Source organism: Rhinopithecus roxellana, chromosome 4 (assembly GCF_007565055.1).
Source record: "Rhinopithecus roxellana isolate Shanxi Qingling chromosome 4, ASM756505v1, whole genome shotgun sequence".
Lineage (NCBI taxonomy): Eukaryota > Metazoa > Chordata > Mammalia > Primates > Cercopithecidae > Rhinopithecus > Rhinopithecus roxellana.
In genome coordinates this window covers 114,674,671-114,698,650 of record NC_044552.1, presented here as the reverse complement: position 1 = coordinate 114,698,650, position 23,980 = coordinate 114,674,671, and the positions used below count along the sequence as shown (strand labels likewise).

Below are 23,980 nucleotides of genomic sequence, written 5' to 3'. Positions count from 1 at the left end.
ACAGAGGTAGCAGCTGACCCCTGCCTACCTCCTCCTGCACTGGCAGCTGGCCATCCTACAGTTGAACAGGCGTCCTGATCTGCTCTCAGGCTAGAATAAGCTCCTGAGAGCGGGGATTTTTATTTATGTTGTTCATTGCTCACTGACACATCTCTAATACCTAGAACAACACCTAGCACATGGTAGACACAAATATTTAATGAATGAGTGATTTAATAAAGTGATATAAAGTCCTAGAAACTGCTAAGATTCATAAGTAATAGAAAAAATCGGCAAATAATATGATCAGATAGTTAAAGGAAAAAGAAATATAAATGGCTTTTAAACATATGAAAAGAATTCAGCCTCAGAGATAATAAAAGAATTTTAACAGTTAACATGAGATAACATTTTTCACCTATTAAATTGCAAAAATATTGAAATTTATTAACATACTCTATAGGCGAGGCTTTGGCAAAACACTCATGTACATGCCCTGCTAGTGGGAATATAAATAGTACAGACCCTTTGGAGAGGAATTTGGCATTATATATCAAAATTACAACTGTTAAAAATTAAAATTAAATGTAATTAAAAATAAATTGTTAAAATGCAAAAACAAATGTTAAACATTACAAAATTATCAAATTATCCTTGGTTGAGTAACCTTCTTCTGGGAAATTTATCCCACAGATATACTTGCACACATGTGAAGTGACTTACGATAAGGTAATTCCCTGCATTAATAACAGCAAAAGACTAGAAACAACTAAGTGCCCATCAATGGGGGACTAGTTAATAAGTTGGGGTTCATACACACTATGCATTACTTGCAACTGCAGGAAAAATGAGGACGCTCTCTTTGTACTTACATGAAAAGAACCAATATATACTACTATGTGAAACAAACAAGGTACAGTACAATGTGATAAATATGCTTACTTTTATGCATAAAAAAATAAAATTATATTTGTATTTGCTTGTATCTGCACAAAGAAATTCTGGAAAGATACAAAATGAGCTGACAAAAGTGGTTTATTTGAGGGCAGAATGGGTCCTAGGCACATGGAGAACAGGGTATGTGCAAGACTGCATTATATTAATATTCTTTTAAATTAGGAGGTTGAATGACAAAAATGAGAGCCAAGGAGCTGCTAGGCACAAAATAGGCTTGTAGGGAGAATGCATGAATTACTTAAAGCAACACTGATTTTTAAATGAATATGCTTGTTGCAAAAACATTCAACTAACATTAAACCAAATCCCCTAAGGACCTCCTCTGAAGTATCACTCACAGGCCTACTGTGAGTTGTTGAAAAGATTTAAAAGTAATAACATGATGCCGGTTTGAAAATATTTTCAAAGTCATATTTCATACTAACGTCTCAGAATGATCCCTATGAGTTCAAATTGTGTTTTTTGGTTTTGGTAAATTTTATGAGATGCAAATAGCATAAGCCATGAATTTTATAGTGTGAGGTATTACAGATATAAAGCCTGCATTAAATCTTTATATGAGTGATCTCTCTTCCCCATCAGAAAACTAAGGAATATTTTCAAAATCAAATTCATGTAAATCACTAAAAAGAATGCTTGCAATAAAAAAGATATCCAATATTAAAACAACCAAAACCTTTCTACTATATAACTTAGGTCATTAAAAAATTAGTCTTACCTTACTTCAGTTGGTGGATTTGGGGAATAAGGATTTGCAGAACAAGCGAGAATTCTGATGACTGCTCCAGGATGATAGGTTTCTAGAACATGAACAGCTGTAGGATACACCTGTTGTTCAAAAGTAAGTTCCACATAGTCCTGGCTCTGAAAATTAGGTGGCGTCCTCTTGAATGGCAAGGAAGCACTAGGACACTGATCCCACCATGTCCCATAAGTTCGAAACACAGCTGTCTGAGTAAAGTCACCAGAACTTGGGAATACATTTGGTACGCCAGCCAAATTCCACATAGTATAGGACATACTATTCTCACTTCCATAATGGGAACTGAAATCCACTACTTCTTTGGCATACTGGACCACCTCCGCATTGAGAGGGGAAGTCCGGCTGTTTGATTCTATAGTTCTATGGCTGTTCATCATCTCTCCTCTTGTAGCTGTCCTGGCTCGGCGCCGAAGGCATATATAATAAAACATAGTCAGAACTGTTAACATGGGAAAGACCGGTGACATCTAGATGTGAATTATGAAGCTTCAAAAGGTCAGGTGTCCTCAGTAAGACGCATGAACTCTTTGAAGGATGTTCTAAAAAAATGAATGGCTTCGTGAAGTAAAATAATTTAAATAAGCCGAAAAATGCATGGATAAGGTAACAAACAGGCTCTACCCTCAATGTAACTTCCCAGAATGAAACTAAAAACACAAGTTTTAAAATACAAATGTGAAGTCTGGTATAAATAAATGTTCTAATGTATTTTTAAGAAGCCTAAATATTGTTATGTATACAATACGGGAAGCAAAACTATATTATAAGGCAATGGAAGATATATAATCCAAAAAGCCGTATTTTATACAAAATTATAGCCATCACTCAAGAAATACTAAGTCTTTGAATCTGAAATTAAAATTAATTAAATTATATGGTGAACCACTAAAATACTGCTGTAAATTCAAAAGAATCTTAGGCATTGCTGTAATTTTACATGTTAACAAATAATTCCCTACTGTTAATTATTACTCTCTTCCAAACATACTAAATTCAGATTTCACGTTATGGGAATATAGTTTTTTTGGTGCTGTCAGTTAATCCAGATGAACTAAATTAACTGCCGTACACATCACAGATCACCAGACAGTGTTTAATTTATAACTCTTAGCATTATTTGTTAGGGCAGTCCACGGCTGGCTGGCATCTGGTTTGTTGCCAGCTACTCTTAGAAATCACTCACCCCGGATAGAATGGCCACAGGATACACATGGGAAATGCAAAAGTTGGCATTCATCCATGTACCCTGAAATTTGCATGCTGACTTCCGGTATAAATGCTGACATGTGACATTCTTTTACCTGTAAGACAAGAGTTTTGGAAAATATTTTTATGTCCAAGTTTCAAAGTCAAAATATCCAAAAATATGATTATAAGTAAACAGTTATTCAACCTTTCAAATCAAACAGGCCACATGTTTCTATTTTGTACACAATTTTAAATAATGTAAAATAATGTATTTTTTAAATGTTATGCTAAAATATAATAAAGATTTAATAATGAACACTATCTATAGAGAGGTTGCAAACTCACAGCTTTTGTTTCAAACTATGTTTGCATACATATTTTACTGAGGCCAAACAGTGTTTTTCAAAAATTTGATCTAGTTTGTAACCTTTAACAATCAACAAGACCTCAAGAGGCATGAGCTCTCTCAGTGGCCACTCTTGTTCCCAGCCAGCTTCACTCATTTACAACATGGGCTGGAGCCCATCCTCATTGAGTAGGTAAACTTTTGTTGACAAAAACAAGGAACTATAAAACAAACTTATTTTTATACCTATAAAGTCTTGAGTTTAACTTCTAAGAAAGGAGATGTACCAACTTTTCTTTCTTTTTTTTTTTTTGAGTCAGAGTCTTGCTCTTGTCGCCCAGGCTGGAGTGCTGTGGCACGATCTCGGCTCACTGCAACCTCTGCCTCCTGGTTTCAAGCAATTTTCATGACTCAGCCTCCCAAGTAGCTGGGACTACAGGCATACGACACCACGTCCAGCTAATTTTTTGAGTTTTTAGTAAACACAGGGTTTCAACACGTTGGCAAGGCTGATTTGAACTCCTGACCTCATGTGATCCGCCTGCCTCGGCCTCCCAAAGTGCTGGGATTACAGGCATGAGCCACCACGCCCGGTCCCAACTTTTCTTTAATAGAGTGATGTACTAGTCTTCCAAAACTTTAGCACTAAGATTATAAAACATTATTTGCACTAAATGTCCCTTCCACTCAAAAACCTCCAATGCCTTTTTCTTACCTACAAGATATAATCTAAATTCTTTGGTTTGGTATTTTAAGGCTCTCTGCAAGCTGGACCAATCTCTTTTTGTCTAACCCACCAAACCCAATCAGGTTCTAACTAAGCTTCGTATTTTACATTAAGTCTCGCTTCCTCTATCATTTCTTTTCTAACCACTTTTTGCCACATCAGTAGCCTTACTTTCTGACACCTACTGGCACTGCATTTCTGTAAGACATACATACCTTAGTTCCACTAGGGTTTATATTAGGAGTAAGTCTCTTGAAGGAGGGAATCTAGCCAAAGATCTTTATTTCTCAAAGTACACAGTACATAATAGGCACAAAATACTTGACATGTTGATAGAAAGGTGATGAGCAAACTAAAAAATTGTAAAAATCCAAAATAATTTTAAATTGTGTAACAGCATCCCTTTGCGTCTCATTCCCAGACAGATCCAAACACACTGAAATGCTTAAAAATACAAGCACTGAAATGCTACTTAAAGAACTGAACTTGAAACAAGTGCAGAGAATCCACAGTTGTAAGAAACTAAGAAGAAAGTCAGCTGGGCGTGGTGGCTCACACCTGTAATCCCAGCACTTTGAAAGGCCGAGGCAGGTGGATCACCTGAGGTCGGGAGTTTGAGACCAGCCTGACGAAAATGGAGAAACCCATTTTCCACTGAAAATACAAAATTAGCCGGGCATGGTGGCACATGCCTGTAATTCCAGCTACTCAGGAGGGTACAGCAGGAGAATTGCTTGAACCCAGGCTGTGGAGGTTGCAGTGAGCCAAGATCGCGCCATTGCACTCCAGCCTAGACAACAACAGCAAAACTCTGTCTCAAAAAAAAAAAAAAAAAAAAAGTCAATGAGCAGAAAAAAGAAAGTCAATGAGCAGAGGTCAGGGGCTGAAGCTAACATGACTCATGGAACCAGTGATAGGCCATAATGGTTACAAGGGGGCTCCCTAACACCCAATGAGAGATGTTATTTCAAGACACCGGTCACAGTTGGAAGGACCTTCATAAAGCCAAAACTCTGAAAGGATCACCCTATCCATGAAACCGGGACTATAAAAACTTAGCTCACTGGCGAGGAAGCCCAAGTAGGCATGACATCAACATCAACTAAGGCAATGGGGGGAAAGTCACCAGAGGAAATCAGAACCATATTAGGCATGAACCACACACACAGTGTGGGACTAAATTCACACAACCTTCCTGGTTTAGAATCCCACCCTATCCTCATGCCAAAAACTGAAAAAAGAAAAGTAGTCCTGAACTGGTGAAACTTTAGGACCTGGTAAAAAGCAAATGTGAAAACTCCTTGCAGGAATGCTTCCAAAGCACAGAACAGACTAAACCTTTACTAATGATGCATCACAGTAATAAGTTACAGACCAGAATAGAAAATGAACCATGATGAGAGATAGTCAGTGGACTCACCAAATAGAAGGATTTACAGCACAAGAACAAGAAATAATGGAATAACCAGAATAAGACTTTTTCCAAAGAAGGGCAACAAAGCATATATTAAAATAAATAGGCTGGGCATGATAGCTCATGCCTGTAATCCCAACACTTTGGTAGGCCGAGGTGGGAGAATCACTTGAGCCCAGTGGGGTAGAAGCTGCAGTGAGCCAGGATTGCACCACTGCACTCCAGCCTGGTTGACAAAGCCAGAGACCCTGTCTCAAACAAACAAACAAACAAATAAATAAATAAGGTGTTTCTGTAGCATACACTTATTGGATGTATTCATGAGTCAATGAACCAGATTCACCTCAGGACATATTATACCAAATACTGAAGTATGTCATGTTATAATTGGGGGAAAAAGTAACTACCTGTTATATTACTTCTTTATTCAAACATTTCACCTACCATGAGTATAAATCTGTCAAATTAAAAAAATATATATTTAAGGCTGAGGCTGGAGGATCACTTCAAGGCTGTAGTGAGTCATGATCGTGTCACTGCACTTCAGCCTGAGCCACAGAGCAAGACTCTGTCTCAAAAACAAACAGACAACTTTTTGCAACTCAAGTCTCAATCCTTAACACAAAAATTTGAAATGGCACAAATCTTTCTTTTACCATATACACTTTATTTCAAAATAGGGCTGCAGATAAATTAAGAATCATTTTTCAAAGAAGTTACTTGAGTCTCCTCTTTTCAAAAAGAAAAAATTAACAAATAAGTTAAAATGCAAAAATAAAATTTAGGAAATAAAGAACAACGTATAACACATATTCAAATCAATTGACAAATCAGCTAATTTGGAAGACTATGGATGTGTTATTCCTGGAAACTATCAAAGGAAGCACAGAAAACCATCTGCCACAGTGGATGAATAAGTTGACTGCTTAATCTTTGGACATCATGTCTCACTCCACGGTCTATAAATTGCTTCAACTAAGATCCTCCCACTTTCTTTATAAAACTGTGTTTATCAAAAAGTAAAACAGTTTTTTAAAACCAAAGAAATATCTGCAAAATAAGATATCATCATTCATGTGAATTTTCACAAGCATTTTTGGCAAAAAGATTTTAGACAAATTGTGAAAGTCATATTCTGTTTGACATACCAAGCCACAAACTTTGAAACTGTTTCCCAGCTTTTACCATTGTAGATTATAAGATAATATCAAAAGCAGCAAGACTGTCATATGGGCAATATTATGTTTAAGCTGTGTTAAAGTTAAGCAAAATTTTGCATTGAGGCAACATATGTAAAAGTGAGTTATAAACTGTAAATATATGTATTATATGTTCAAACTTCTTCAATACAGAAATGTAAAATGGATGCTTTAGTTTTTTCCAACTATGGATAAAAATAATATTTAATGCTAATTTTTTCAGGAAATAAAGTTAAAAATGGCAAAAGAAATTTTTAAAGGAAGGAAATGCAGTGTATGATATACTGAAAAAGCAAATATATTTATTCTTTTTCCAGCAGGGCTATTCGGAAAATGTTACAGAAGTTAAAACCTGTTTTTGAAAATAAGCAAGGCATAGAAATAAAAAAGACAAACGTATAAACCCATTGCTAACGTCCTTCATTGATTCTAAACTCCTTTCCAATCTACTAAGATGACACATAAAAGTGTTTTAGGGGTGGGGAAGAACATATGGAGAAGAAAGGATAGCTCTCTCTACTTTTCCCTGGGAAATGAAGCTGAAAAAGGGAATGAAGCCATTGTCTCAGGACTCATGTGGGGAGCAACGACCAATGCAGAAGTCCAAATTGTCCAGGCGCTGTCTGGACTTCTGCCAAGGCATGGAGGCAATTTGTGGTAACCAATGAATATCCCAGTGGGCAATGAACCAAGTGTAAAAGATACAATAACTCTATTTTATGAGGAGAATGGGATTCAAAGATAAAATTATTTTTTCCACCTGGTGCAAATAAATAAATATTAGTCAGGAACACTTAAATTTGTCCAAAAGAGTGATTATAAAATGGACCTTCTGGGAGACATTTTCTTTTCTTGTTCATTCAAAAAGCTATTTTAATTTTAAAGACTCACAACATATAAAAATATTATTTTCCATTTAGAATAAGTCAGAATTAGGATGATCTTCATTTCATTTGTTGCTTAATCCAATCACTGATAAACAATGACTGTAAGTGAGAAATTTTCTACACTGAACATTTATACTAGCACAATCAAGGAATACCAAAACAACAGCCATTTTAACTTGTATCATGAGACTTTCGTACTCCTTGGGAAACAACTTGCTTTTATACGACATGACTTTTTTATAATACAACTTAGGTTTCAACCACATCTTCCATATTATAAAATGCTTAACAAAGTTAAGTAACACAATTACACAGAAAGCAGTAACAGTGGAAAAGAGAAATTAAGAGGTATAGACAAGGGAGAACATATGTTTACTACTGAGATTTGAAGTGAGATGGGGAATCGATGAGGCGGAGAGAAGCAGGATGGCAGGAGCTGCCGAGAAGTCGGCTTGTACTTAGAAGGGAAAAGGAGGAAGGAAAAGGACGGTTAATAAAATAACAAAGGGAGCGATCAGAATGAACTAGAGCCAGGATAGTGTAAAGGCTGGGTTCACAGTGAGATGAAACCCTGAAAACAACTTTAAAACTCAAACGAGGATTCTCAACTTATACTAAAGTGAAAAAACATGGAAAAAGACAAAAAGGACAGGCAATAAGGCACACGCATACATAGAAGGCAAATTGTAACAATATTTACTTGCAAAAGAGCCCAGAGAGACATGTCAATGAAGTCATAGAAAAAAAAAAAAAAAGAGTAAGTTTAGACAGCTTTGCTACATAGTACCAAAATGTAATTAGAATGCTCAATGTGGTAATGACTCAAGAAAAAAGGCCAACCCTTAAATGCTTATTATTTCTGAATCCTGCTGAAACCGATCAAGACACACTATTTTGAGGAAGGACTTTTCTGCTTGAATCTAGAAATCAAAACATAGGGGAATGAAAGAAAGCATTAATGCAAAAAGAGGGGAATGATACGTGAATTTGATACAGCATCTGAAATTCCTATCAGTTCTCTTTCTGGGCCGGCCCCCTCTAGCCTCTTATACCAACTTGTGCTCTTATGCCCCCTCTTGCCTCTGGTAACTTCTCAGTCTCCTCCCAGGTTTTCTTCTTCCTAACTATTCTCATATACACAGAAGTACCATTAAAGGAAGGCTGTCTTTTTGATAACATGATATACAAGAACATTCAATCTAACTTTGAGCCCGCCTTCCCCTTCCCTTTCATGTCCACACCCACCACCCTTGCTGTAGACCCATCAGAACCTCCATCATGCCCTCAGCAGCACTCCTGCTTTCATGCCTCAGCATCCCAAAATCTTTAACTGAGGATGGATGGCTCTGGAATGCCCACTCTCTTCCACTGATTAGCACTCTCTTACTCAACCTTCAAGGTCAGGTTCATACTTTATCTACCATGCACCTTTCCTCTGCTCTTCTATGTTCGTATTATTTGCTATTCCTTACATGCTGAAATATTTCTTTACCTGAATAGACTATGAATCCCTCAAGTTTGGAGAACATGCCTTAATTATAACTATACCCTTAAGGCCTAGCACATGCCAATATATGCTCAATAAACATGTGTTGTTTTACAGAGATTGGAAGAGTAGATGGCATAAGAGAATTAAAATAAGTAAGTTTAAAATAAACACAGAAATGAAACCAGCGATTCTTCATGATAAGGCACATGTAAACCAAAAAATGATGCAAGAAATGTTCCATATCTTGATACAGAGAAAAAGAGAGAGGAAATGGGTAATAAAAACTGAAATGCAACAGGTAAGAATCAAATGTATGAACTTCTTTGAAGCCATCCAAGAAGGAATAGTACATATATTGAAATTTTACTGTTCAAAGAGAATGAAAAAATTGGCAACTTCTGTTAGTACAAAAGCAGCTTCTGAATACATAAGAGTCTTGACTCTGGTCACAAAGAAACTCTGATTGAAATTAAAGGAAGATTCATCAAAGAGATGATTAGAGAGGTAAAAGAAAGCTATTTCCTCAAATACAATGATGTTTTTGCACTCCAAATCTATGTTAAAATGGTACGTTGATTATGGAGAACCGGAAAAACTATGGCTGAAACAGAATTTCTTAAAGAGATAACCTACGAGTTAAGACAAAAGAGACGGAGAATCGCTTGAACCCAGGAGGCAGAAGTTGCAGTGAGCAAAGATCGCACCACTGCACTCCAGCCTGGGCGACAGAGCGAGACTCTATCTCAAAAAAAAAAAAAAAAAGAGAGAGAGAGAGAAGAGACAGGCTGTAATAAAAGAGCAAAGGTAACAAGACAGCTTAATATTGTTCTGGTATTAGATGGATGTAAAGGAGCAAAGGCCAAGCATTGGAAAAACTCCTCTTTTTCTTCATCATAATTATTGATATTCTAATTGTACTAGATCTTAAAAAACTAACACTGAAAAAATGTAATAGTGTCAGCATGGAAATTACTCGGGATGGTATCTTAAGGCTTTATGTGCCTCTCTCTTCCTCTAAATAAATTCTTGCCCAGTTAAAACATTTTTATTATGACTGTATTTTTTAAATCAATAAGGCCCCAATGTAGAAAAAATAGGTGGAGTTCTTACCTGAAACATATGGATCAAGAGGAAAACTGGAGACTCCTATCCAGCTTCAAAGCTTCTTGACAATCCAAGCAAATGAAGCAAATGGAGAAGGCAAGGGAACCAGGCCAGGACAAAAAATCTAAAAGAAGAGCAAAAATCTTAAAAACCAGAGGTAAATAGTACCACTCTCTTCAAGGAATCAAGGTAGATCTCAAAAATCAAGGAAATGATGCAAAAAGTCTGGAACACAGTAGACTCTGCAAAATCCTCTGCTGAGTTAATGAATAAATGGCAGGAACTAAGCAAGAGGTAACCAAGAGGTCAAGTAGGAACGAATCTATTGGAAAACAAGAGATAAGATTCAGAACAAATTTAAACTACGAATTGATAAAGGTTAGTTCTGCAGAATGTGTTCTTCCTTTCCTAGAGTTTCTTTAACAAGCATATCTAAACTTCTGAAATATTTCATAATCAATCTTTAGTAGCAAGAAAAGCAGAAAAAGGAATTGAAGAAATCTTTTTTTTTTTTTTTAAGTAGAGCTATAGGATGAGTGGAATTTTTTGTTGTTGTTGTTGTTGTTTTTTCTGATATAATGGATCTGGAAACCCTCTTCCTGCCCAAGATGCTATCTCAGAGTGACAAGAAAGGATATGTTTCTAATTACACAGGTACGATGATACAACATAACTTAGAAATACATTCCACTGTTATATTACCTATATATTACCTTTTTCTTCAGGGTTTAATGATGGGTAAGAATAAGCCATCTGAATGAGAAGAACTGTGAATCTGGAATAACCCTATATCTTTAGCAGATACACAATGCATATTTAACTGAAATACCAAAAATTGGAGATATCTGGTTGAGGATAAATTTAAGGAACTTACTGAAGAAAGAAAAAATGATATTTTGTTTATTAAAGTTATACTAATTATGTGAATTTACTTTAGCCAAATATTAGCCATATATTTTTGTACATTAACATAGAGAACATTTTACCTAGAAAAAAATATAGTGGATTTACACCCTGCCTAACAAAAATCCAAGGACAATACGTCTGTCATAGCTTGCCATTATAGTTAAAATAGCAACTAACTAAAATGGTTTAATACTGTTAACTTTAGTATAAAATGTACCCCACTTTAAGCATATAATTTGATGAGTTTTGACAATGACAGAAACCAACATAACCACCACCAAAACCAAGAGACAGAATATTACCCCAGCCTAAAAGGTTCCCTAGTCAATCACCTATCCACAACCTGCGCCAGGCAAAAACTGATCTGCTTTCTGTCACTATAAACCAGATTGTCCTTTATTCCAGAATTATAAGAAAGTGAAATAATATAGTACGTACAGTTGACCCTTAAACAACACAGGTTTGGCCAGGCGCGGTGGCTCAAGCCTGTAATCCCAGCATTTTGGGAGGCCGAGACGGGCGGATCACGAGGTCAGGAGATCGAGACCATCCTGGCTAACATGGTGAAACCCCGTCTCTACTAAAAAATACAAAAATCTAGCTGGGCGAGGTGGCGGACGCCTGTAGTCCCAGCTACTCAGGAGGCTGAGTCAGGAGAATGGCGTGAACCCGGGAGGCGGAGCTTGCAGTGAGCTGAGATCCGGCCACTGCACTCCAGGCTGGGCGACAGAGCAAGACTCTGTCTCAAAAAAAAAAACAAAAAAAAAAAAACAAAAAAAAAATCAACAAAAAACAAACAAACAAACAAAAACAACACAGGTTTGAACTGTGTGGGTCCACTTATATGTGCCTTTTCTTCTGTCTCTGCGACCTCTGAGACAGCAAGACTGACCCATCCTCTTCCTCCCTCTCAGCCTATTTAACATGACTACAATGAGGATGAAGACCTTTATGATGACCCATTTCCACTTAATGAAGAGTAAATATATTTTCTCTTTCTTATGATTTTTTAAATATATTCTTTCTCTAGCCTACTTCATTGTAAGAGTACAGTATACAATACATATAACATATAAAACATATATTAACCAACTGTATATGTTATTAGTAAGGCTTCCAGTCAACCATAGGCTATTCAGTGGTATTTAAGCTTATGGGGAGTAAAAAATTATAGCTAGATCAACTGCATGGGGGATCGGCACCCCTAACCTTCATGTTGTTTGAGGATCAACTGTATTATTTTATATCTAGCTTATTTTATTCCGCCTATCTTTCAGATATACCCATGATGCTATGTGTATGAGTAATTCAGTTCCTTTTTATTCTGAATCAAATCCTATTATACAGTTGACCCTTGAACAATGTATGGGATTGGGGCACTGACCCCCTGTGCAGTAAAAAATCTCAATATAGGCTGGCATAGAGGCTCATGCCTATAATCCCAGCACTCTGGGAAGCTGAGGCAGGTGGATCACCAGAGGTCAGGAGTTTGAGACCGGTGGCCAATATGGAAAAACACTGTCTCTACTAAAAATAAGTTTTAAAAAATCTGAGTATAACTTTTGACTCACCCAAAACTTTACTAATAGCCTACTGTCGACCAGAAGGCTTACCAATAACATAAACAGTTGATTGACATGTTTTGTAAGTTATATAATGTATTCTTACCATAAAGTAAGCTAGAGAAAAGGAAGTATTGTTAAGAAAATCATAAGAGAAAATATATTGACCACTCATTAAGTGAAAGTGAATTACCACAAAGGTCTTCAGTCTGATCTTCATGTTGAGTAGGCTGAGTAGGCTGAGGAGGGAGGAGGAAGAGGAGGGGTAGACCTTGTTATTCAGACTACAGAGGTGAAAGTGATGGAGGAGATATAAAAAGAGGCAGGAGAGGCAGGCACATTTGGTACAACTTTATGGAAATATACTATAATTTCTGCCTGATTTTTTGCTTTTTCATTTCTCCAAAAATCTCTCTATACAGTATCAATCCTTCTACCGTTTGCTTTAGTTGCAGTGTCCATGTCATAGAAGGGTCCATGTTGTAAAAGAAGTCAAAACCGTCCAGAATAATTGGAACTTTCTGCCAGATTGTCTAATGTCAATTTGTTTTCTGGCACTGCTTCTTTTATGTCTTCTTCCTCATCATCCGGCACTAATTCAGAAACACTCATATCCACCAAGTCATTTTCTGTTAACTCCTCTGGTGTGGAGTCTGTTAGCTCTTGAATTTCTCTAAGATCCATATTTTGAAACCCTTCATCCTCCTCCCCCTACACCTTTTTTTTTTTTTTTTGCCATATCTACAATCTCTTTCATGATTTCCTTGATTGGTTCTGTCATATATCCTGTGAAGTCATGTACACTATCGGTACAGTTTTCTTTAATTTTCTTATTGTTTGAGTCTTGATGGCCTTCACAGTTTTTTCTGTAACAATGGCATATTTATGGTGCAATCCTTCCGAACATACAGGTTCTCTCTGTTGAGGTTCTCATCCACAGAGTTGACAGTTCTTTCCATAGAGTACCATGTATAATAAGCCTTAACGCTCCTTATGACCCCCTGATCTGCAGGCTGAATTAGGGACATTGCATGTGGGGACAAGTGGAATACTTCGACATCTTCATTGTTAAACTCGTGGAGTTCTGGGTGGCCAGGGACCTTGTCTGATACCAAAAGAACTTTAAAAGGCAGTCCCTTATAGCAAGGTATTAATACCTCCTGACTTCAGGGAGAAAGCATTGATGAAATCAATCAAGAAAAAGAATTCTCACTGTCCAGGCCTTCTTGTTACATAACCAAAAGACTGGTAAGTGGCATTTATCTTTTCCGTTTAAGGCTGGGGGTTAGTAGCTTTACAAATAAGGGGAATCTTGATCGTAAACGCAGATGCATTTGCACAAAACACCAGAGTTACTCTGTCCCTTCCTGCCTTAAATCTTGGTGCTTGCTTTCCTTCTTAAACAAATGTCTTTTGTGGCTTTTTCCCCCCAGAATAGGGCACTTTGTCTGCATTTAAAACCTGACTGAGGCTGGGTGCAGTGGCTCATGCACTTTGGGAGGCCAAGGCAGAAGGATCACTTGAGACCAGGAGTTCAAGACCAGCCTAAGCAACACAGGGAGACCCTGCCTCTACAAAAATAAAAAATAAAAAAATTGCCAAGTGTGGTGGTGTGCACCTGTAATCCTAGCTACCTGGGAGGACTGCTTCCACCTCAGGGGGCTGGGGCTGCAGGAAGCTGTGATCATGCCATTGCACTCAAGCCTGGGTGACAGAGCAAGATCCTGTCTCAAAAAAAAAAAAAAAAAGACAAGACAAGACAAGACAAGATGGAAGGAAGACAAGTCAAGAAGGATGGATGGGATTGGGCGCCAAGATGGCCGAATAGGAACAGCTCCAGCCTCCAGCTCCCAGCGTGAGCGACAGAGAAGATGGGTGATTTCTGCATTTCCAACTGAGGTACCAGGTTCATCTCACTGGGGCATGTCAGACAGTTGGTGCAAGACAGTGGGTGCAGCCCAACGAGTGACAGCAAAAGCAGGGCAAGGCATCCCCTCACCTGGGAAGCGCAAGGAGGAAGGGAATTCCCTTTCCTAGCCAAGGGAAACCGTGACACACAACACCTGGAAAATCAGGTCACTCCCACCCTAATACTGTGCTTTACCAAGTTCTTAGCAAACGGCACACCAGGAGATTATATCCCACACCTGGCTCAGAGGGTCCCACCCTCATTGCTAGCACAGCAGTCTGAGATCTAACTGCAAGGTGGCAGCGAGGCTGGGGGAGTGGCGCCCACCATTGCTGAAGCTTAAGTAGGTAAACAAAGCTGCCGAGAAGCTCAAACTGGGTGGAACCCACCGCAGCTCAAGGAGGCCTGCCTGCCTCTGTAGACTCCATCTCTGGGGGCAGGGCATAGCTAAACAAAAAGCAGCAGAAACCTCTGCAGATGTAAATGTCCCTGTCTGACAGCTTTGAAGAGAGTAGTGATTCTTCCAACACCGAGGCTGAGATCTCAGAACTGACAGACTGCCTGCTCAAGTGGGTCCCTGATCCCCGAGTAACCTAACTGGGAGACATCCCCCACTAGCGGCAGACTGACACCTCACACCTCACACGGACAGGTACACCTCTGAGACGAAGCTTCCAGAGGAACAATCAGACAGCAACACTTGTTGTTCGGCAATATTCTCTCTTCTGCAGCCTCTGCTGCTGATACCCAGGCAAACGGTCTGGAGTGGACCTCAAGCAAACTTCAACAGACCTGCAGCCGAGGGGTCCTGACTGTTAGAAGGAAAACTAACAAACAGAAAGGACATCCACACCAAAACCCCATCTGTATGTCACCATCATCAAAGACCAAAGGTAGTTAAAACCACAAAGATGGAGAAAAAGCAGTGCAGAAAACTTGAAAATTCAAAAAATCAGAGCGCCTCTCCCCCTCCAAAGAAATGTAGCTCCTCGCCAGCAAAGGAACAAAGCTGGATGGAGAATGACTTTGACAAGTTGAGAGAAGAAGGCTTCAGTCGATCAAACTTCTCAGAGCTAAAGGAGGAACTATGAACCCAGCGCAAAGAAACTAAAAAACTTGAAAAAAGATTTTACGAATGGATAACTAGAATAACCAATGCAGAGAAGTCCATAAACGACCTGATAGAGATGAAAACCATGACACGAGAACTACGTGACAAATGCAGAAGCTTCAGTAACCGACTTGATCAACTGGAAGAAAGAGTATCAGTGATTGAAGATCAAATGAATGAAATGAAGCGAGAAGAGAAGTTTAGAAAAAAAAGAGTAAAAAGAAAAGAACAAAGCCTCCAAGAAATATGGGATTATGTGAAAAGACCAAATCTACGTCTGATTGGTGTACCTAGAAAGTGACGGTGAGAATGGAACCAAGTTGGAAAACACTCTGCAGGATATTATCCAGGAGAACTTCCCCAACCTAGCAAGGCAGGCCAACATTCAAATTCAGGAAATACAGAGAACGCCACAAAGATACTCCTCGAGAAGAGCAACTCCAAGACACATAATTGTCAGATTCACCAAAGTTGAAATGAAGGAAAAAATGTTAAGGGCAGCCAGAGAGAAAGGTCAGGTTACCCACAAAGGGAAGCACATCAGACTAACAGCAGATCTCTCGGCAGAAACTCTACAAGCCAGAAGAGAGTGGGGGCCAATATTCGACATTCTTAAAGAAAAGAATTTTCGACCCAGAATTTCATATCCAGCCAAACTAAGTTTCATCACTGAAGGAGAAATAAAATCCTTTATAGACAAGGAAATGCTGAGAGATTTTGTCACCACCGGGCCTGCCCCACAAGAGCTCCTGAAGGAAACACTAAACATGAAAAGGAACAACCCTGAACCAGCCATTGCAAAAACATGCCAAATTGTAAAGACGATCTATGCTAGGAAGAAACTGCATCAACTAACGAGCAAAATAACCAGCTAACATCATAATGACAGAATCAAGTTCACACACAATAATATTAACCTTAAATGTAAACGGGCTAAATGTCCAATTAAAAGACACAGACTGGCAAATTGGATAAAGAGTCAAGACCCATCAGTTGGCTATATTCAGGAGACCCATCTCACATGCAGAGACACACATAGGCTCAAAATAAAGGGATGGAGGAAGATCTACCAAGCAAATGGAAAGCAGAAAAAGGCAGGGGTTGCAATCCTAGTCTCTGATAAAACAGACTCTAAACCATCAAAGATAAAAAGAGACAAAGAAGGCCAATACATAATGGTAAGGGATCAACTGAACAAGAAAAGCTAACTATCCTAAATATATGTGCACCCAATACAGGAGCACCCAGATTTATAAAGCAAGTCCTTAGAGACTTACAAAGAGACTTAGACTCTCATACCATAATAATGGGAGACTTTAACACCCCACTGTCAACATTAGACAGATCAACGAGACAGAAAGTTAACAAGGATATCCAGGAATTGAACTCAACTCTGCACCAAGCGGACCTAATAGACATCTACAGAACTCTCCACCCCAAATCAACAAAATATACATTCTTCTCAGCACCACATTGCACTTATTCCAAAACTGACCACATAGTTGGAAGTAAAGCACTCCTCAGCAAATAAACAAGAACAGAAATTATAACAAACTCTCTCTCAGACCACAGTGCCATCAAACTAGAACTCAGGACTAAGAAACTCAATCAAAACCACTCAACTACATGGAAACTGAACAACCTACTCCTGAATGACTACTGGGTACATAACAAAATGAAGGCAGAAATAAAGATGTTCTTTGTAACCAATGAGAACAAAGACACAACATACCAGAATCTCTGGGTCACATTTAAAGCAGTGTCTGAAGGAAATTTATAGCACTAAATGCCCACAAGAAAAAGCAGGAAAGATCTAAAATTGACACCCTAACATCACAGTTAAAAGAACTAGAGAAGCAAGAGCAAATACATCCAAAAGCTAGCAGAAGGCAAGAAATAACTAAGATCAGAGCAGAACTGAAGGAGATAGAGACACAAAAAACCCTCCAAAAAATCAATAAATCCAGGAGCTGGTTTTTTGAAAAGATCAACAAAATTGATAGACCACTAGCAAGACTAATAAAGAAGAAAAGAGAGAAGAATCAAATAGACACAATAAAAAATGATAAAGGGGATATCACCACCAACACCACAGAAATACAAACTACCATCAGAAAATACTAAAAACACCTCTACACAAATATACTAGAAAACCTAGAAGAAATGGACAAATTCCTGGACACATACACTCTCCCCAGACTAAACCAGGAAGAAGTTGAATCCCTGAATAGACCAATAGCAGGCCCTGAAGTTGAGGCAATAATTAATAGCCTACCAACGAAAAAAAGTCCAGGACCAGACAGATTCACAACCGAATTCTACCAGAGTTACAAGGAGGAGCTGGTACCATTCCTTCTGAAACTATTCCAATCAATAGAAAAAGAGTGAATCCTCCCTAACCCATTTTATAAGGCCAACATCATCCTGATACCAAAGCCTGGCAGAGACACAACAAAAAAAGAGAATTTTAGATCAATATTCCTGATGAACATCGATGCAAAAATCCTCAATAAAATACTGGGAAACCGAATCCAGCAGCACATCAAAAAGCTTTTCCACCATGATCAAGTGGGCTTCATCCCTGGGATGTAAGGCTGGTTCAACATACGCAAATCAATAAACATAATCCAGCATATAAACAGAACCAAAGACAAAAACCACATGATTATCTCAATAGATGCAGAAAAGGCCTTTGACAAAATTCAACAGCCCTTCATGCTAAAAACTCTCAATAAATTTGGTATTGATGGAACGTATCTCAAAATAATAAGAGCTATTTATGACAAACCCACAGCTAATATCATACTGAATGGGCAAAAACTGGAAGCATTCCCCTTAAAAACTGGCACAAGACAGGATGCCCTCTCTCACCACTCCTATTCAACATAGTGTTGGAAGTTCTGGCCAGGGAAATCAGGCAAGAGAAAGAAATAAAGGGTATTCAATTAGGAAAAAGAAGTCAAACTGTCCCTGTTTGCAGATGACATGATTGCACATTTAGAAAACCCCATCGTCTCAGCTGAAAATCTTCCTAAGCTGATAAGCAACTTCAGCAAAGTCTCAGGATACAAAATCAATGTGCAAAAATCACAAGCATTCATATACACCAATAACAGACAAACAGAGAGCCAAATCATGAATGAACTCCCATTCACAATAGCTTCAAAGAGAATAAAATACCTGGGAATCCAACTTACAAGGGATGTGAAGGACCCCTTCAAGGAGAACTACAAACCACTGCTCAATGAAATAAAAGAGGACACAAACAAATGGAAGAACATACCATGCTCATGGATAGGAAGAATCAATATCATGAAAATGATCATACTACCCAAGGTAATTTATAGATTCAATGCCTCCCCATTAAGCTACCAATGACTTTCTTCACAGAATTGGAAAAAACTACTTTAAAGTTCATATGGAACCAAAAAAGAGCCCGCATTGCCAAGAAAATTCTAAGTCAAAAGAACGAAGCTGGAGACATCACACTACCTGACTTCAAACTGTACTACAAGGCTACAGTAACCAAAACAGCACGGCACTGGTACCAAAACAGAGATATAGACCAATGGAACAGAACAGAGCCCTCAGAAATAATACCACACATCTACAACCATCTTTGACAAACCTGAGAAAAACAAGAAATGGGAAAAGGATTCCCTATTTAATAAATGGTGCTGGGAAAACTGGCTGGCCATATGTAGAAAGCTGAAACTGGATCCCTTCCTTACTCCTTATACAAAAATTAATTCAAGATGGATTAGAGACTTAAATGTTAGACCTAAAACCATAAAAACCCTAGAAGAAAACTTAGGCAATACCATTCAGGACACAGGCATAGGCAAGGACTTCATGTTGAAAACACCAAAAGCAATGGCAACAAAAGCCAAAATTGACAAATGGGATCTAATTAAACTAAAGAGCTTCTGCATAGCAAAAGAAACTACCATCAGAGTGAACAGGCAACCTACAGAATGGGAGAATTTTTTTGCAATCTGCTCATCTGAGAAGGGCTAATATCCAGAACCTACAAAGAACTCAAACAAATTTACAAGAAAAAAACAAACAACCCCATCAAAAAGTGGGCAAAGGATATGAACAGACACTTCTCAAAAGAAGACATTTATGCAGCCAACAGATACATGAAAAAATGCTCATCATCACTCACCTTCAGAGAAACTCAAATCAAAACCACAATGAGATCTCATCTCACACCAGTTAGAATGGCAATCATTAAAAAGTCAGGAAACAACAGGTGCTGGAGAGGATGTGGAGAAATAGGAACACTTTTACACTGTTTGTGGGACTGTAAACTAGTTCAACCATTGTGGAAGACAGTGTGGCAATTCCTCAAGGATCTAGAACTAGAAATACCATTTGACCCAGCCATCCCATTACTGGGTATATACCCAAAGGATTATAAATCATGCTGCTATAAAGACACATGCACACGTATGTTTACTGCGGCACCATTCACAATAGCAAAGACTTGGAACCAACCCAAATGTTCATCAACGACAGACTGGATTAAGAAAATATGGCACATATACACCATGGAATACTATGCAGCCATAAGAAAGGATGAGTTCATGTCCTTTGTAGGGACATGGATGTAGCTGGAAACCATCATTCTCAGCAAACTATTGCAAGAACAGAAAACCAAACACCGCATGTTCTCCCTCATAGGTGGGAACTGAACAATGAGATTACTTGGACACAGGAAGGGGAACATCACACACCAGGGCCTGTTGTAGGGTGCGGGGAGAGGGAAGGGATAGCATTAGGAGATATACCTAATGTAAATGACGAGTTAATGGGTACAGCACACCACCATGGCACATGTATACATATGTAACATACCTGCACGTTGTGCACATGTACCCCAGAACATAAAGTATAATTAAAAAAAAAAAGAAGGATGGATGGATGGATGGAAGGATGGAAATGAAACAAAATGAAATGAAACAAAACAAACAAAACAAGAGAGAAAGAACCCCATTTAAGCAGATAGCCTTTCTCCTCAATTATTTTAATGGTATCTGGGAAATCATCTGCTGCCTCTTGAACAGTAGCAACTGCCTTTCCTGTTATCTTAACATTTGTAAAGTCAAACTTCTTTCTACAATTATCAAACCATCCTTTGCTGGCACTAAATTCTCTAGCTTTAGATCCTTCACCTTCCTTTTGCTTTAAGCTGTCATACATTAACTTCACTTTCTCTCAAAATATATTAGTCTACAAGTATGCCTTTTTTATAGCAATTCTTCACCCACATAAGAGCTGCATTTTCAATATGAGATAAAGTGGTATTTCACAAAAAGTGCAAGGTTTTGCATCTGCTGATATAACTGTAGCAACAGCTATATAAATTATCTTTTCTTTTTTTACAGTGGTCCTTTTGCTGGATTCATTTGTCTTGAAATGACAGGTAACCATAGCTGCAGACTGTAATCTATGGTACATAACAAGCAATTCAGTTTTTGCTTGTAATGTCATGACTTCTCTCTGTTTCTTGGAAACACTCCCAGCATTACCAGTGGCACTTTCTAAGAGTCCCATGGTGTTATTCAAATTTTATGGTATTACACTAAGCACAGTGAAAAATACATGAGAATCAGAAAGAAATCACTTCTTACTGTAATACACAATTTACTAGAGAGACAAACTGCTCATGTGTAGATGATTAGCTTCACACAGCACTGGAAGCTGATAGCTGCAATATTTGAGCTCACTGCAATAGCAACTGGAGGTGATTATGAAATTATTACAGTAGTATAGTATGTACTACATCTAACTATGCAGTTATTTAATATTGAATTTACATTTGTTTACATTTCTCTCAACTGCAAATGGAAGCATGTACATTCTGTAAGTGTGTGATGACCTTTTGATAAATTTTAACTTTTTATAATATATTTGTGTGCTATTCATGGCAATAAATTATAAAATAGACTAGTATCTACAAATATTTTATGTATTCGTGAAATACCCCTTTTTTATATATATTTCCAGGCTATGCAATCTGCAAGTTTTTTCAAATTGTTGCAAACCTCCAAAATTTTTCTATTATTTATTGGAAAAAAACTACATATAAGCAAATACCTTCACAGTTCAAACCCAAGTTGTTCAAGGGTCAGCTACATAGGCGTATCAATTCAGTTGCTGTGAACCATTTGGGTTGTTTCTAGTACCAAATTATTTCCAAAGTGGCTGTAGCATTTTACATTCTCACATCAATATATAAGAGTTCCAGTTGCTCCACATCCTCATCAATAGTTAATATGGTCTATCTTCATCCATTCTAGTAGGTGGGTGGTGATACCCTGTGGTTTTAATTTGAACTTCTCAATTGATTAATGACATGGAACATCTTTTCATGTGCTTATTTGCCATCTGTATCTTCTTTAGTGCCGTGTCTATTTTCTAATCCATTTTTTGTTGTTGTTGTTTTCTTATTATGGAGTTTTAAGAGTTCTTTATATGCACTGGATACACATTCTTTGTTAGACGTTTTTGCAAATGTTTTCTCCCAGTCTGTGCTTGCCCTTTCATCTACTTGATAACATCTTTTTTTCTCTTACGGGATACTGGTACATGTCCTAGCAAACATATTACTGAAGAGCAAGATCAAGTACAGTTTCAAAAGAGTAAACCCTGAGAAAGTATTTCATCTTAGACCTGGGAAGTATTTACTCTTAGGGGAAGATCTGGGAAGAGTTAATTACAAACGAATCAAATTTTAAGATACCAAATTAGATTCTGCAAACATTTCTAGTGGGAATGCAAAATCATATAGCCACTTTGAAAAACAGTTTGGCAGTTTATTATAAAGTTACATCCACCCTTACCAAACCATCCAGCAATCCCACTCCAAGGTATTTACTCAAGTGTACTGAAAACCTACATTCAACCAAAAACCTGTATACAAACGTTTATAGCAGGTTTATTCATAATTGTTCCAACTTGGAAACATCTAAGATGTCCTTGACAGATGAATGGACAGTGTTATATCCATACAATGAGTTACTACTCAGAAAAAAAAAAATAAAAATAACTACCAATCCAAGCAATAATATAGATGAATCTTAAAATGCATTTTGTTAAGTGACAAGAGGTCTGATGCAAAAACTACATATTGTATGATTTCATTTATGTGATACTTTGGAAAAGGCACATAGGAAAGGCAGATAGATCAGTGATTGCCGAGGGTTAAGGGAAGAAAGAGAAATTGACTATAACTACGAAGGGGTCATACAAGGAATTTTTAGGATGATGTAACTGTTCTGTGTGCTTTTGCTTTCAGTCAAAACAAGTCAAGTTGTAAACCTGATACCCTAGTATTGATGTGTTTATGCACATGCTATCAAAAAAAAAAAAAGATAAGTACTACTTAGCATGTTCTGCCCACTTATTCTGCCCAGGGCAAATCCTGCTCACACAGCCCCAACCACTCATCTTGCCTTAGGAAACTACCTGTCTGGAAAAGAGAATAGTGATCTTCATGACATGAAATATTTCAGACCAGGAACAAGATGGTCAACATAGATCTGCATTTATATGTCTGAATAGAATTAACCATTTTAAAGACAGGGAAACAAGCAATTACAGCAAATGGCATTCAATTAAAGTTAATGCCAAAATTAGACAACAGTTTTTTAAAAAAATCATTATTTAGTGTAAATTAATAGGTTATAGGATCCATAAAATAAGTACAAACTAACTTAAAAATTTTCTCAGACATTAAAAGGTGGTGACTGAAATAAACTGAAAATTAAAAGAGACAAATAAATGACCTAGCGCACATACACAAGAAACCTAACATCTATATAAGATAAAGACTGAAGCTGATTTAAATTCAAGGAAATTCTAAAGGAAAAAAAATGGCTCATAACTCTTATTCACATAGAAATAACAAAATAAAATTAAAAAGATTCTAGATATGCAATTATACTTCCCATAACTCTTCCTGAAACTATTACTTAAAAATGTATCCCAGTAAAAAAAAAAAAAAAACAATTAAATATTTCAAAAATAGGGAAGACATACTATTCAAGTAACCAGTGATCTTATAGTTAAACCTAAGTGATACAATACTGGTAAAATTTTAAAAACTGGTTAGAGAAAAAAAAAAAAAACAGAACTACTGATATGTTTTGCATCTGTGTCTGCATGCTGAAATGTAATCCCCAGTGCTGGAGGTGGGGCCTGGAAGGAGGTATCTGGATCATAGGGGTGGTTTCTAATGGTTTAGCACTATGCCCCTAGTGGTGTTCTCATAAGAGTTCTGAAGAGATCTTTTTGTTTCAAAGTGTGTACAGCATCCCCCACTCTTTCTTCCTTCTGCTCCTGTCACATAAGACCCTTGCTCCTGCTTTGCCTGCCACAATGATTGTAGTTTCCTGAGGCCTCCGCAAAAGCCTAGTAGAAGCCAGCATCATG

The 23,980-nt window shown here is 37.7% G+C and overlaps 1 protein-coding gene across 3 annotated transcripts in view; it reads right to left on the bottom strand.

The window, feature by feature from the left end:
• FBXL4 (F-box and leucine rich repeat protein 4) overlaps positions 1-23,980 on the bottom strand; it is a 78,327-nt gene that overhangs the window by 49,040 nt on the left and 5,307 nt on the right. For 2 of the 3 annotated variants that reach the window (XM_010367680.2, XM_030928745.1), the window contains exons 2-4: positions 10,060-10,177; positions 2,883-3,000; positions 1,655-2,238 (exon numbers count right to left, since the gene is read on the bottom strand). In XM_010367680.2, coding sequence (XP_010365982.1) covers positions 1,655-2,166 — 512 coding nt within the window. In that variant the 5' untranslated portion in view covers positions 2,167-2,238; positions 2,883-3,000; positions 10,060-10,177. The remainder of the gene's footprint in view (positions 1-1,654; positions 2,239-2,882; positions 3,001-10,059; positions 10,178-23,980) is intronic. The other variant, XM_030928744.1, reaches the window with a different exon arrangement.